This window comes from Podarcis tiliguerta (assembly GCF_965153285.1).
Source record: "Podarcis tiliguerta genome assembly, chromosome: 10".
NCBI classification, from domain to species: Eukaryota; Metazoa; Chordata; class Lepidosauria; order Squamata; family Lacertidae; genus Podarcis; species Podarcis tiliguerta.
Window position 1 is genome coordinate 53257453 of NC_139543.1, and position 14099 is coordinate 53271551.

General features: G+C 45.3%; 1 protein-coding gene across 7 annotated transcripts in view; it reads left to right on the forward strand.

The window, feature by feature from the left end:
- Positions 1-14099, forward strand: part of DGKI (diacylglycerol kinase iota) — a 247838-nt gene that overhangs the window by 152969 nt on the left and 80770 nt on the right. For 4 of the 7 annotated variants that reach the window (XM_083401411.1, XM_083401415.1, XM_083401413.1 and 1 more), the window contains one exon: positions 9992-10054. The exons of the other annotated variants lie outside the window; for them this stretch is intronic. In XM_083401411.1, the coding sequence (XP_083257537.1) occupies positions 9992-10054 (63 nt within the window). The remainder of the gene's footprint in view (positions 1-9991; positions 10055-14099) is intronic. 7 annotated transcript variants of the gene reach the window in all.

Here is a 14099-nt window from a genome sequence, read left to right on the forward strand (position 1 = left end):
CAATATATAATAACAACCCTCCCCTCCCCTGCAATTCAGTACTGGCTGCCAGTACTTTAAATGTCAGAATAACTCAGGACAATACCATCACCCTAGCCTTCCAGCCACTTGTTCGTGGAACATTTACAGTATTCTGGTGAGTTTTAATGAAGCACAGCACACTTTTCTCATAGTATCCTTTCCAGATAATTTCACCCTTGCAGAGCCTTCACTCTGTGACATTGTTAGCCTGAAGTTAATCCAACCCTCAGCACAAGCCTCTCAATCTAAGCTGAAATGAACAACCCATCCCCTCCAACATTTTCCTTTCCTTAAAAAAATCCTTCACCGAATTTTATCTGGATCTATGTTGCCCAGGCATTTGGTGACATTTCCCTAATACAGGAAAACTCACTGGGTTTTGAAATGTTTTCCCTACAACATCTTCCCTCCCCTTACCAAATGACTTCAAGCTTTCTCCTTGTGTTCCTTGTGGGAATGAAGTTTATTTTTCATCCAAAGAGCTATTACTCCCACAGTTCCAACACCACAAACTTTTAAATTGGTAGCACGTAGCATTTATGTATTATTAGAGGATTCAAGGTAGTTCACATAACCTGATAATGTGTAGAACACAACCTTCTAGGACAAATCAATATCATTCCTATATTGCAGATGGTGGAGGAGAAACTTTGGATTTGTCTCCTGTATTGTTATGAGGAGGGTCAGGATACTTGTAAAAATGTGACAGTATGCATACTCCAAAAAAGGCCTACGTAGCCCTCCACTTTTTGTAGAAAAGTGGATTGTATGTTACTTATCAAACATTATACAATTCTTTTTTATAATTACTAGACCTGAATGTGCTGTTCCATCCATGAACAAACAGGCCCTTCTACAATTTTCAGAAGCTTAGTGCCAGTGTTTGCTACTGAAGACGATCAGAACCAACGACAGTCAGATCCCACCTTTTTTAAACAAAACAACAACACACACACAAATCCAATATCAGGATTGTTGTCACCAGATATGGAATCCTAGTAGTTGAATGCCCTTGTTTAACAGAGCCTCTTCACACCATCCCTTTTTTGCCCCTGAAACACAGATGAGCTCTTCAACAATATTGGCAGCTATTCATTTCTCTCCCCCTCTCTGCTTGTTTTCAGTGAAGGGAACTGATTTAAATTATGGGCTAGGAAATAAGAATCTGTCTCAAGATGATAATTGTGTGTGGTCTTTTTGGCTCCTTCTGAAAATATCATTACCGAATGGGTTGTGACTGGATTTGATTTTCATTTATTTTATTTATGTGGGTTTTTAACACATTCAGTGCCCCCAAATACTATGTTGTCTGCACAGTGGCGTAGCATGGGGGGTGCATGGGGGGCCGGCCGCACCGGGCGCAACATCTGGGGGGGGGGGCGCTCGCACTCACAGCTCTCTGCCCCTACCTGGCTCACTCTCTCTCTCTCACTGCAGTGCTGGCTGTGCGAATCCGATCCGAGCCGCCGGGTCGCCGCCTACTGTGGAGGGGGGGGGGGTGCCAGGCGTGCTGTGCGGAGAGAGAGCGAGGGACTATCTGGGGGAGGGACAGTGCAGGGGGGGTGCAAATTACTTGCCTTGCCCTGGGTGCTGACAACCCATGCTACGCCACTGTGTCTGCACAGCTTTACTTCCTGCAAGAAGTGACCAAATATGTATTGGGGAAAAGACCCCATGCTTCAGTTCATGCACTACAACAGAGCTGGGGAAGCTCCAGGTCCTTCTACCTGGCCCTTGGGACTCTTCCCAGGCCACACCCTTCATCAGCCCAGTGTTGCACCCTCCTTAAATGTTCTTGCCTGACTGGAATGTGTCCTTGAACTCAGATAATGACCTTTGCTTGCCTGGATTGGAAGGCAGAGAGGGGCACATGAGTGTGTGTAGAAACTAGCCTACCATTGAAGGCTTACATCTACATTTGTTTTGCCTCTGGCCCTTGGCAGGCTGTGACCTTCAGACTGAAGAAGATTCCTTACCCCTGTGCTTTGGCGTGGGAATGTTAAGGCCTATATCCTCTGCCTTCTCTCTTCTATGTCAATTCATCTCCAGGAAACAACCCAGCAAAAAAAGAGAGAGGTTATGTGTGAGAGAGAGATAAGACCAGGCATCAGCTAAGGGACCTAGGCAAAGAGTCTCCTGAGGTCCAAGAGGAGAATCCAATTTCCACCAGCTCTCTTTCTCTCTGCTGTCACTTTGCTTCTGAAGGTGCTGACCTTGCAGCCATGTCCTTCCTAGAGTGCTGGACACTGGACTGCAGATGGTCCTATTGCCTTACCATTTCTTCCTAATTTTTGCCCTACTTTACAGAGGACGTCCATCTATCTGAAGGACTGTCAGAGGACAGTCCTCTGATTGAAGGAGTCCTCTATGTGAAGAGCTGTCCCGTTTAAGTCTGAGAAAGAACCCTAAGAAGGGAGAGTAACCAGGGGCCTTGGAATGGCCCAACCATAGTAGCACCTAGACAGCAGGCTGAGGCTCCATGGTCACAACCTCCCCCACTATGTTAAGATGCATTGTGTTTCTATTTAAATTATGGCAATTATTTTCTGAATGTGCATCTAGATTTATAAATCAGTATACACAATTCCTTTGCAAATTGTCCTTTATTCCCTCTTTTTGGTTTTTTGGTGAAGGGATGCAGGTGGAGAAGGGACGCAGTTGACGCTGTGGGTTAAACCACAGAGCCTAGGACTTGCCGATCAGAAGGTTGGTGGTTCGAATCCCCGTGACGGGGTGAGCTCCCGTTGCTCGGTCCCTGCTCCTGCCAACCTAGCAGTTCAAAAGCATGTCAAAGTGCAAGTAGGTAAATAGGTACCGCTCTGGCGGGAAGGTAAACGGTGTTTCCGTGCACTGCTCTAGTTCACCAGAAGTGGCTTAGTCATGCTGGTCACATGACCCGGAAGCTGTACGCCGGCTCCCTCGGCCAGTAAAGCGAGATGAGAGCCGCAACCCCAGAGTCGGCCATGACTGGACCTAATGGTCAGGGGTCCCTTTACCTTTACCTAAGTAACCACTCTAGGTAGCAGATATCTCATCCCCCTCACATGCCCTCCCCATTCACATACATAACATGAGAGGCAGAGTGGGCCTTACTTTAAGGGGGGGGAGTGACCCTGAATTTACCTCTCTTCAGTCTATTGCCTCAGACACTTTCTCCCTTACAGGCTTGCTTCCTGTATGGAAGTTGTTATAAGAAAAAACCCCCTGCTCCTTTTCCCTTATGGGCTATTCCAGAGCCCACATAGAGTCCTTAAGTGGGTAGCCAACCAGAGTAAATTGAAAAGCAAAGCACCTAGTAATCCTGATCTTTATTCAAGGAACTGTTGCAACAGGCTCTCCACTCACCACACGCAGGAGGGAGGAGAACCCTGAACAATGGTGTGCAAGCTCTTATATAGACTTTTGAAATTGCCCACCCTGTAGCCCAAGATCACCCCCCTAAAACATCATACATACATCACAGAAGGAAGTGGTCTACAGCAGAGGAGGTGGTCTACAGCAGAAATCCTGTTTGCCAGGATACCTGATAATGTTCACTGATTGCATTACGTGGGCAGTCTGGCCATTCTTTTGTGATGGTTAATACTTTGGTTCCTGAATCCAGGTCACAGGCTCACCCTATTCATACACAAATACACCCTAAAGACAGGATTTGCAAGTAAAAAGACAATGGGAAGGCTCTCCCCATTTGCTTCCCTTAGTGCAGAGGAATATTTGAGGTCATTGGGAGAGTCAAAATGGCTCCAGGATTGCTCTCCCATACTATTTCAAGCACATGGTTCATATATTTAGATATGTGTGCATTTTTGAATATTTATTCTGTATTTGAGACCTTAAAATTCTTATAACAAAGTCAAGGAAATGCCTCACAAATGACTGTGCCAAGGGAAGGGAGGAGAGTCAGGCTAAGTGCTCCTCTCTCACATACGTCTGTGGTTTACGACATTAATTAAAGGGTCCATAACATACTTCTCTTCCTCCTGCTCCTCCTAATAATAATAAACCTAATATAAAATGAGAACAGAATGAAAACTTCACAAGATAGAGTGGACACAGAAGAAAGTGGGGAGGGCTAACTGAAGAGGCAGTGAAACATAAAAGCCTTCACAGCCCATCGAAGCGCCATAATGAGGCTGCCACTTGGGCCTACTTCAGAGCTGAGTAGACTTTGGATGGCAGTGGCACACATAGCAATGGCAAATGTCATGGTAAGGCCAGTTTGTGAGAGAAAGTGGCCCCCAAAACATTCTTTTAAATTGTTAAAGCAAGACCCCTGCCCCCTTCCCAAATCATATATTGAATGGGTGGGTTCCTGAATATTGAGTGGCCCCAAGATATCTACTTTGGCCCTTAGGGTTCTGTTTACCAAGGAAGCCATGTATCATCAACACCAATTTCCAAGTTGGAGGACAGAAAGCTGCCATATGAACGTGCTCAGAAGTACAGTGGTACCTCGGGTTAAGAACGTAATTCGTTCTGGAGGTCTGTTCTTAACGTGAAACTGTTCTTAACCTGAGGTACCACTTTAGCTAATGGTGTCTCCTGCTGCTGCTGTGCTGCTGGCGCACAATTTGTGTTCTCATCCTGAGGTAAAGTTCTTAACCTGAGGTACTATTTTCTGGTTAGCATAGTCTGTAACCTGAAGCGTCTGTAACCCGAGGTACCACTGTAACTTTAACTGGAGTAGGTCATCACATCTGTCCTAAATGAAGGAATATTCTGGGGATGGGGAGCTTCGAGCATGTCAACAGAAGCAAGAATATTGACTGAAGAACACACATCTTATTAATGTTTGCTTGCTTCGAGAGCCAGTGTGGTGTAGTGGTTAAGAGTGGTAGACTCGTAATCTGGTGAACCGGGTTCCCGTCTCCACTCCTCCACATGCAGCTGCTGGGTGACCTGGGGCCAGTCACACTTCTCTGAAGTCTCTCAGCCCCACTCACCTCACAGAGTGTTTGTTGTGGGGGAGGAAGGGAAAGGAGAATGTTAGCCGCTTTGAGACTCCTTAAAGGGAGTGAAAGGCGGGATATCAAATCCAAACTCTTCTTCTTCTTCTTCTTCTTCTTCTTCTTCTTCTTCTTCTTCTTCTTCTTCTTCTTCTTATGAACTGATGAGAAAAATGCAGCTATAATCCCACAAACTAATAAAACGGAAGCATCTGGGTTTGAACCAGTTTTGGCCCTGACTTGTGGGCTAAATTAGAATAAATAATAAATAAATAATCCTGTTTAGGTGATCTATGGATTGGGCTGAGGCTTGCCTCCATGGCACAGTATGCAAGATGAAACTAGTTGATAGGAAGTGTCGCTATGCTGTACGGAGCTGAAAACTATTTTCTACAGCCTACAATATTTGCTTAAAACGCTTGCCTTCAGCAAACATCCCTCTGAGTTCCTCCCCCAAATTCTTTGCAGGAAGCGAATGTGAAACACATGCAAACATTGCTAGAGCAAATGAGTTTAAACTTTAAAAGTCTGGGATAATATTTACAGAATGTTTGGTTAAATTGGCAAACAGTGTCCACATTTAATATATATTGAGTGAATTTGCAGGCTTCCTGCTGGCTTTATCTTTTTGATGTTGATGATGACAGACCCTTCCGAGTTACATAACAGCATCCTTCTACTCTGGCGTATTCCAGGACTATGGGGCTCTGCGTGGCTGGAAATTGCCCCATTTTCTTTAATATTAGGAAGCATTCCGAATGCTGAATGGGAGTGCATGTTTCAGTGGGGCTGCATGCTTGGGGTATCATCTGCCATTGAAGATGATGGGACAGCAGTTCCTGTTTGCATGGAGCTTTCTGTGCTCTGTTGAAAGCTGTATTGTCCTTTTGTGCATAGCGACTCACATCTATGACAGCTAGGTAAAGGCAAAGGTACCCCTGACCGTTAGGTCCAGTCGCAGACTACTCTGGGGTTGCGTGCTCATCTTGCTCTATAGGCCGAGGGAGTTGGTGTACAGTCATGTGGCCAGCATGACTAAGCAGCTACTGGTGAACCAGAGCAGTGCACGGAAACGCCATTTACCTTCCCGCCGGAGTGGTACCTATTTATCTACTTGCACCACTGGAGTGGTACCTATATATGTACTTGCTTTCGAACTGCTAGGTTGGCAGCTAGACAGCTTAAATTTGGTAGTGGCAGTGCTTACCCAAAGCGCTTTGGTACCTGAGGTGAACCACAAAATGGTGCCTCCCCCCCGGCCAGGAAGAGTGAATATCTACATTGGGAACAAAGAAGAGGGGAATCAAATCGACTTTACCCAACAGTTGAACTGGGAATCAAAGGTGGGGGCGGAGCCCAGGAAGCCCCAGAGGGCAGCCCCACCACTTCCTCCCTGGGGTGAAAGAGCAGCAGTGTCTTCTGTTCACTGAGATTCCACTGTGGAGGCAGCATGAGGGTTGGGGTGCCGAGGAGGTGGTAGATCTGACCTCCAGGGAGTGCATTGCAGCCACTGTTGGCACCACAGCAGCAGAAGCAGGCGAGGTGTTCCTCAGTGGCTGGATCTGCCACCTGGATCTTGCCACCAGGGGTAGCTGACCTCCTCCAAGAGACCCCGGTCACTAGAAAAGTCTGTACTTTCTCCACCTCTCTTTCAAAACATGCAGCAGGAAGTCTTAACAGTGGCTACTTCTTTGGCTCAGAGCAAGCCAAAGTACAGAAGAGCAGGGTGGCTGAGCCATAGGAATTCTGTTCTCCCTTTAAAGCACTTGAAGCTGCTGAGTTGTGCAGCTGGCCAGCAGGATTTGCAGCGGCAAGAGCACAGTTTGCATAGCCATAGTTTATTGCACAGCCAATGCAAGAGACAAGGATACTATTGTCCATCTCAGACCCTGATGTTTCAGGGATCTGACATCTCTCTCTCTCTCTCTCTCTCTCTCTCTCTCTCTCTCTCTCTCTGTGTGTGTGTGTGTGTGTTTTCCCCTTTAGGGATTTCCATCATAGGAGATGGAGCCCCCTAGAATTCTGCTACTCCAGGGCAGCCATCTCTGCTGTTTATTGATGGACACAAAGCCTGGAGCTACTATATATTTGAGCAGGGGACACCATGTAGCACAAATTGATCTCTCTGCATGCTTTAGATTGGGCATGGGGGGCAGTATTCGCATTATGGGGAAAAATATAGCTCTACCCGTGAATTTCCCCTCCCCAATTTCAGGAAAAATCTTGCATTTCATGTATTTATTTACTGCATTTCTTTCCCACCTTTCCTCCAAGGAGTTCAAGGTGGCATGCATAGTTCCCTTCTCCCCCCATTTTATCAATCACAACAGCCCTGTGAGGTAGGTTAAGCTGAGAGTGAGTGACTGGCCCAAGATCAGCAGGTGAGCTTCATGGCCGAGTGGAGATTTGAGCTATTGTCTTCCAGGTCTAATCAGACGCTACAACCACTCAGTGGTGTTGCAACGGGGGGTGGGGGGCAGCGGTGGTGCACCCTGGGTGCCATGTCGGGGGGGGGGGTGACAAGAAGACACCCTGCAGGGGCTCGTGGCAGCATGAGCAGCCATCACGCCTCCGCCACATGCGGAAGATCCTCTGTTCGCAGCTGCAAGCAGAGGATCCTGGCGCCGGCGGCAAACCACTATGTACAGTGCATGTGCAGCATCGCACGCATGTGCTGTACATAACGATGCCACACATGCGCTGTACATAGCGGTTTGCCACTGGCACCACTCAAGCACTGTACAGATGGCACGAGCAGAGGACCTACAGTGCTGGAGCGGCGTCGCCAGCAAACTACTATGTACAGCGCATGTGCGGCATCGCTACGTACGGCACATGCGCTGTAAGTAGTGACACCACATGCGCCATACATAGCAGTTTGCAGCCCCGGGTGTCACGACGCCTTCGTTTGCCCCTGCAACCACTACACCAAACTTCCTTTCTAGTCTTCCTGTGGCTAAAGGTTTGGTAAACTAGGACGTCTCTGCTCTCTGCAACTGCACTGAGTCAGCATCCATTGTTGCCAAAAGCTATGTTTACAAGGATATAAATAAGAATAATGGGAAATTCTTTTGGAGGCAGAAGGTAAGGTGCAACTTAGGATAAAAGTTTAAGCGCCACCAATGTGCCGTGTCAATATTGTTTGTCTCCAGATAGGGGAGAAATAGGAGGTATAGATGTGAACAAAGAGATATCATGTTTGTTTATGGCTCTTATCTTTTGTCCATTTGTCTTCTGAGTCACGCTTGTTAAATTCGGTGGCAAAGTTTTACTGAAGTTAATCTGGGAGAGAGTCAATTTTGCTTTAGAAGAATGAGATGCGTTTCAGTCCGCCTCATGCATCATTAACAGAATTGCCAGCTAAACTCCAGTTCCAGAATCTCTAATAGACGGAGGGGAGGGGGGAAAATTCCCATCCCACTGATGATAGATGAAAGAGAGGGAAATTGACTTGATAGTGACAACGCTGCAGTGGCGGCAGATTGGAGAACCTGGCCTGATATGTAATCTGAATGTCACTTTGAAGAGAAAAGTGCTATATAATCAGCATCCAGCTTCCCATCATGCACTTTATGATCCAAAGACAAAGTTGAAATGGGTTTCGCTGTAACACAGTCAATGAGGGACATCAGCTTCCTCCGAGGGAGGATATCTATTTTTTTATTTCGGTTTGCATTTTTTTTTTTGGGGGGGGGGATATTCTGTGTGATGAAATGCCATTTCAAAACTGAACTATTAAAAAACTGTTAACCAAAGAACTCCAGAGATCTCAGGCCTGAGAACCAGGGGTTCAGAAAGGATCTCCCACTGGCTCTTCCAGACCTGCTTAGTTTCAGGGACTGTGATGCTGATGCCTTCAGACCATTCTGTGGACCCAATTGTGGACTCACAATTTCTCACTTGGGCTATTGATCTAACAACAACAACAACAACACAATTCACCCTAAGGTCCCAGGGCACTTTACAAGAAAATATAGCATTACTATTAAGGCACAACAGTACACAATATTAAAAACAGTTTTAAACACCCCAAATCACAGAAATAAGGTGAGTCCTAAAAATATGCATCTCCAAAGCCAGGGTGAAGAGCTGCTGTGTGAAGCCCCAAAGGCCATCACAATGTATTTCCATGTGGACATTTCTATGCACGTCACTGGCTCCATTGGCAATCCTGCCCCCCTCATTCAGATGCTACCTGGGCCATGTGTTTTTGAGCCCATGTCTTGTTTGACTCATCTTCATGGAAACAGTTCATGGCTGGCCCAAAGCATGGAGCTGATTGCCTCAGAAATTCAGAAATAGGGATGAGGGGGAAGGGAACCACTGAAGTGGGGTGAACAAGTGAGAGAGGTTGGGGGAGTTTGTGGCAATGATGTGCTTGTCTCTCTCCAAAGATGGTTGCATACATCCTCTTAGGATGAAGAACTGTTGCCCCTCTTTCTGTAAAGGATGTTTCATACTCCAAGGTCTTGTAGTGCTGCTGGGCTCAAACCCTAGGAACCCCATGAAGCCCAGCCAAGGTACCAAACCATTGGTTATACTTTGCCTCCAATATTGGAGGCAGTCTACCTCTGAAAACCAGTTGCGGGGAAATCACAAGTCGGGGAGAGCACTGTTGCCCTCAGGCTCTGCTTGTGGGCTTCCCATGGGCATCTGTTTGGCCACTATGAGAATAGAAAGTTGGAATAGATGATCCAGCAGGACTCACCTTACAGTCTTATATTCTTAACCCTGCCATTGACAGCTACATGCCGTGTTGCCTCAGAGTTCCACCGTGCCCCATAACCAGACGCCATTTTCCTCCATTGCGCTTGCTGATACCACCCATTGGCTTTTCCATTGATGGTTGTGCTGCCTTGCAGCTTAGCACACACCTCCATTTTGCCTCAACATGATGCCTTCCTTTTGTTTCTGTTTAAATGTTGTTGTATGTCTCTCTCTCTCTCTCTCTCTGGGCTTTTTCCCTGTCTGTCCATGCCGTTGTGCTGATCCTCTCCCGGCTGCACATTTCCTGCTGCCTATAGCATCCCTAAAGTGCCCTCTGCTGACCTGAGGAGAGTTTCAGCTCCCCCTGATTCCTTCGCCATGTGAGTACTCCTCTTTTCTCTCCCTTCTTTGAAATGCCCTCCGCTTCTCCTTGCTCCACCTCTTCCCACCTTGCATGGTTTGTTATGTGCTCATCCTTCCATCACCCTGAAGCACTTTCATCCAAACCTAGCATGTCCGATGAGGCAGTTCCTAGTGTGCAAAAGAGGAGTTTTAATTGGGCAGAGGCCATGTGGTGGTAAGGTCGCTGAAAATACTTGCCCTCTAAGCAGAGCTAGAGCACTGCCTGACATTCCTGTAGGATAATGCTTGTCTTCTGCCTCCATCCCTGATATGCTCTAGACTTTGGACCTTCTGAGTTACGTATTTTCTTTTTTAATCTCGAAACTCTACAAACAAAAATCCTTGTAAATGAAACTTAAAGGAGAAGGAAAGTGTTTATCAGCACAGGTAGTAATCGAGGTGTCATAAACTGGCTATGTTACTACATACCCTTTGCATCTGTTTTGTTATGCTTCATTATTTGTATTTTCAAAAAAAAAAAAAAGCTTAATAATGGGGAAAAATCTGGTGGGTCACTGGCATAGCTCAGAGAACATCCAGCAGGCCAGGGACAGAGCTGAGGAGAAACTTGGGGATTATGGGTAGAGAGTGGCAGAATTGCAACTTGACTACCTTTTCATATACCTACACAGAATTTGGCTGGTGGAGCCGTTAAATACTTGATGGTTGTTCCCTGATTTTCTTCTCTTTCTTTTTGGCTCTTTCAACAAAGGCCTCGAGGAACAACCAGCCCTAGTTTCCTGACTTCTGGAGGGAGATCTGTAAGCCAGGGTCATATTTACATGTAACTAGACATCACTCCCCCTCTAGGTCCTCAAGACATGTTTACAATGAGGACAAAGAGAACTTCGTCACAAAGTACATGATTATCCTATGGAATTTGCTCCCAAAATATGTAACTTTTGTCATCTACGTGACACACAATACAAATTGAATAATGCAATGAAAATCAAATAATGTACAATAACACCACCACAAAACAAAACAATTTTATTTTTTGAACTTATATCCCACTTTTGAACTTATATCCCACTTTTCCTCCAAGGAGCTCATGGTGGAGTACACAGCTCCTTTCCTCCCCATTTTATTCTCACAACAACCCTGTGAAACAGGTTATGCTGAGAGTGAGCGACCAGCCCAAGCGACCTTCATAGCTGAGTGATGATTTGAAGCTTGGTCTCCCAGATCCCCATCCAGTGTTTCCCAAACTTCAGTCTCCAGCTGTTTTTGGACTATAGTTCCCATCATCCCTGACCACTGGTGCTGCTAGCTAAGGATGATGGGAGGTGTAGTCCAAAAACAGCTGGAGACCCAAGTTTGGGAAACACTGTCCTAGTCCAACAGTCTAACCACTGCTCCACACTGGCTATCAGAATGCTGCCACATAGCTATCAACATAGAGATGGGAAGTAGGTGGATGAATACGGTGCTTGCTCCCCCTGCAATGTGCTTACCGGCGTCATGTTGTTTCCTAGCTTTGCAACGATTTCAGATCCACTTGACCTCTCTGCTCAGCTTCTCTAACATTTTCAGCGTCTCAGTTAATTTTTATACGTCAGGTCAAGACTTGAAGAAAGTGGCAATTTTTACAAAGGGACCTCAGCTAATTTGTTAGTCAAAGCTATTCTGTATCTCCAGATCTGAAAAGAATAGATTAATCAGGCAGCTGCACAATGACTGACAATTAGCATGTCTGATAAATTAAAGCACAAACCCAAGGGGAACTACAGAAATTGGATTTGGGATGCTAGTTGCTTTGAGATTCAAATGTTCTCCTTCAGCTTGGCAATGCGTGTTGTTTCTGAAATCCTGTTGGAATGACGTGGCTGAATTGGTTTTTGAGGAATATGAGTGGCTGGCTGCAAATAACCTTCAAATATTTTGGTCCATTTATCTTATGGAAATGGTCTTGAATTTTGGATTGTGAAGTCTACAAATTGTTAGCCAGTGTTCTACATCATTAAATGGTGTGACCTTCTCTGAAATTGTATTGAAGATTTTGAGTTGGCATTCAAGCCACATTCATTTTATATGGCCATTTGCCTGCAGAGAGAAAGCTCAATCTGCTGGCTTTTGTAAATATTTGGCTAACATCAGAATTACCTTATTCATCATTGCTGCCCACACAAACAGCACCTTGCTGCATTCATCAACATTCCTGTACTTTCTCAGAGTGTTAATTATTTCCTAATAAAACAGTAATCAAAGACATATTTTCTTTTATTGACATTCTGGGCAGGAAAGCAGTAATGGGCTGTTTCTGATCCATATAAAATGTTGTGGGAGCTGGAGATTTTAATGCCATTTACATCTCAAAAGACAGACCCAAGAAAGGCTATTACTGCCAGTGTCTGAAGTACCCAATACTAATTATTCATATGAACACAAAAAACAAACAAACACTTAGCTGCCTTTTCTGCCTAGCTGAAATCAGTACGATCTGCAACTGTATACCAGCCCATCTGAAACCTCATTTTTTGTTATCTGTGGAACTCTCAAAATGTTAATTCATTCATACCTGATCCTATGGAGAATTCTGCAGTAAGGGAACCTATGGAGACCAGGAATAATTGCCAGACAAACACAACATACATACACATTGGCTAATGCATTGAAGCTGAATTGATTGTACTTAGCAAGTTGAAACCATAACAAAATGTTGCAGTGTGGACGGTTCCAGGCAGGCAGGCAGCCAGCCCTTTTTGAATACAGTGTTACCTCTGGTTATGAACTTAATTCGTTCTGTAGGTCCGTTCTTAACCTGAAATCGTTCTTAACCTGAGGTACCACTTTAGCTAATGGGGCCTCCTGCTGCCGCTGCACTGCCAGCACATGATTTCTGTTCTCATTCTGAGGTAAAGTTCTTAATATGAGGTACTACTTCCAGGTTAGCCGAGTCTGTAACCCGAAGTGTTTGTAACCTGAGGTGTTTGTAACCTGAGGTACCCCTGTATTTTCATTCCCCATTCCCCAACCTTCAACATTCAGCCACTATTCCATAGTTACTGAGCATATTCAGTCCTTGATGGGCTGTTTTGGTGTCAAGCCACACTAAAAAAAGGACATATTTACACAGTGTATAGTTAAGCTATGGAATTCACTCCCCCAAGAGGCAATGATTGCCACCAACCTGGATGGATTAAAATGAGGATTAGACAAATTAATAGAAGATAAGACTCTCAATAGCTACTAGGAAAACCTCGCTAGATTTAAACAAAAACATTTCCCCAAGCCTATTGATACCTCCCTCTTGGTCATGAGCGGTGCTATTTTTGCTAGGTACAAATCCTCACTCATAATATTATTAGGATATTAACAAAATATGCTAAATACACTGAACATGAAGGAACCGGTCTCCCTTGTAGCTGTTTGGGGGTACGTGCCATGGGCCTCATTGCTACAAAATAAATTAATTCAAGAGGAAGTTAAGCACATGAAAATGCATTTGCATTTGTTGCATTTATATCCTACTGTTTTCTCCAAGGAGCTCAAAATAGTGTATATGGTTCTCCACCTCATTTGATGCCCACAAAAACCTTGTGGGGAGGTAGGTTAGGTAAAGAGGTCCTAAGTCACCTTCATGGCCGAATGGGGATTTGAACCCTGGTCTCCCAGGTCCTAGTCCAACACTCTAAGCACTGCACCAAGTAAATCCTGCTCCAAGTAAATCTCCTGGAGACATATTGGAGGAAAAGAACTGTTGCTGATACACTATTAGTCTGTGATGTGTTGTCTCTGACTCTGTGGCATTAGACACACCTGCATGGATTTGTCGGAAGGCATTGCATGCTCATCTGCTGCGACTTAACTTGCCACCCAAACGAACATGTGCTCAGGTGTTTGCATTCCTTGCCAGTCACTCAGTGCCAACAGAGTTGATTTTGGGTTCAGTAAAAGCCTGTGGATGGTGCTACTGATGGTTAATGCTATATTGAATGCTATCTGTGATTAGTTTTTATATGCTGGAGCTTTGCGCTGAAATGTCACAGACCGTAGCTGCTGTATTTCATGGGATTTTGGGTA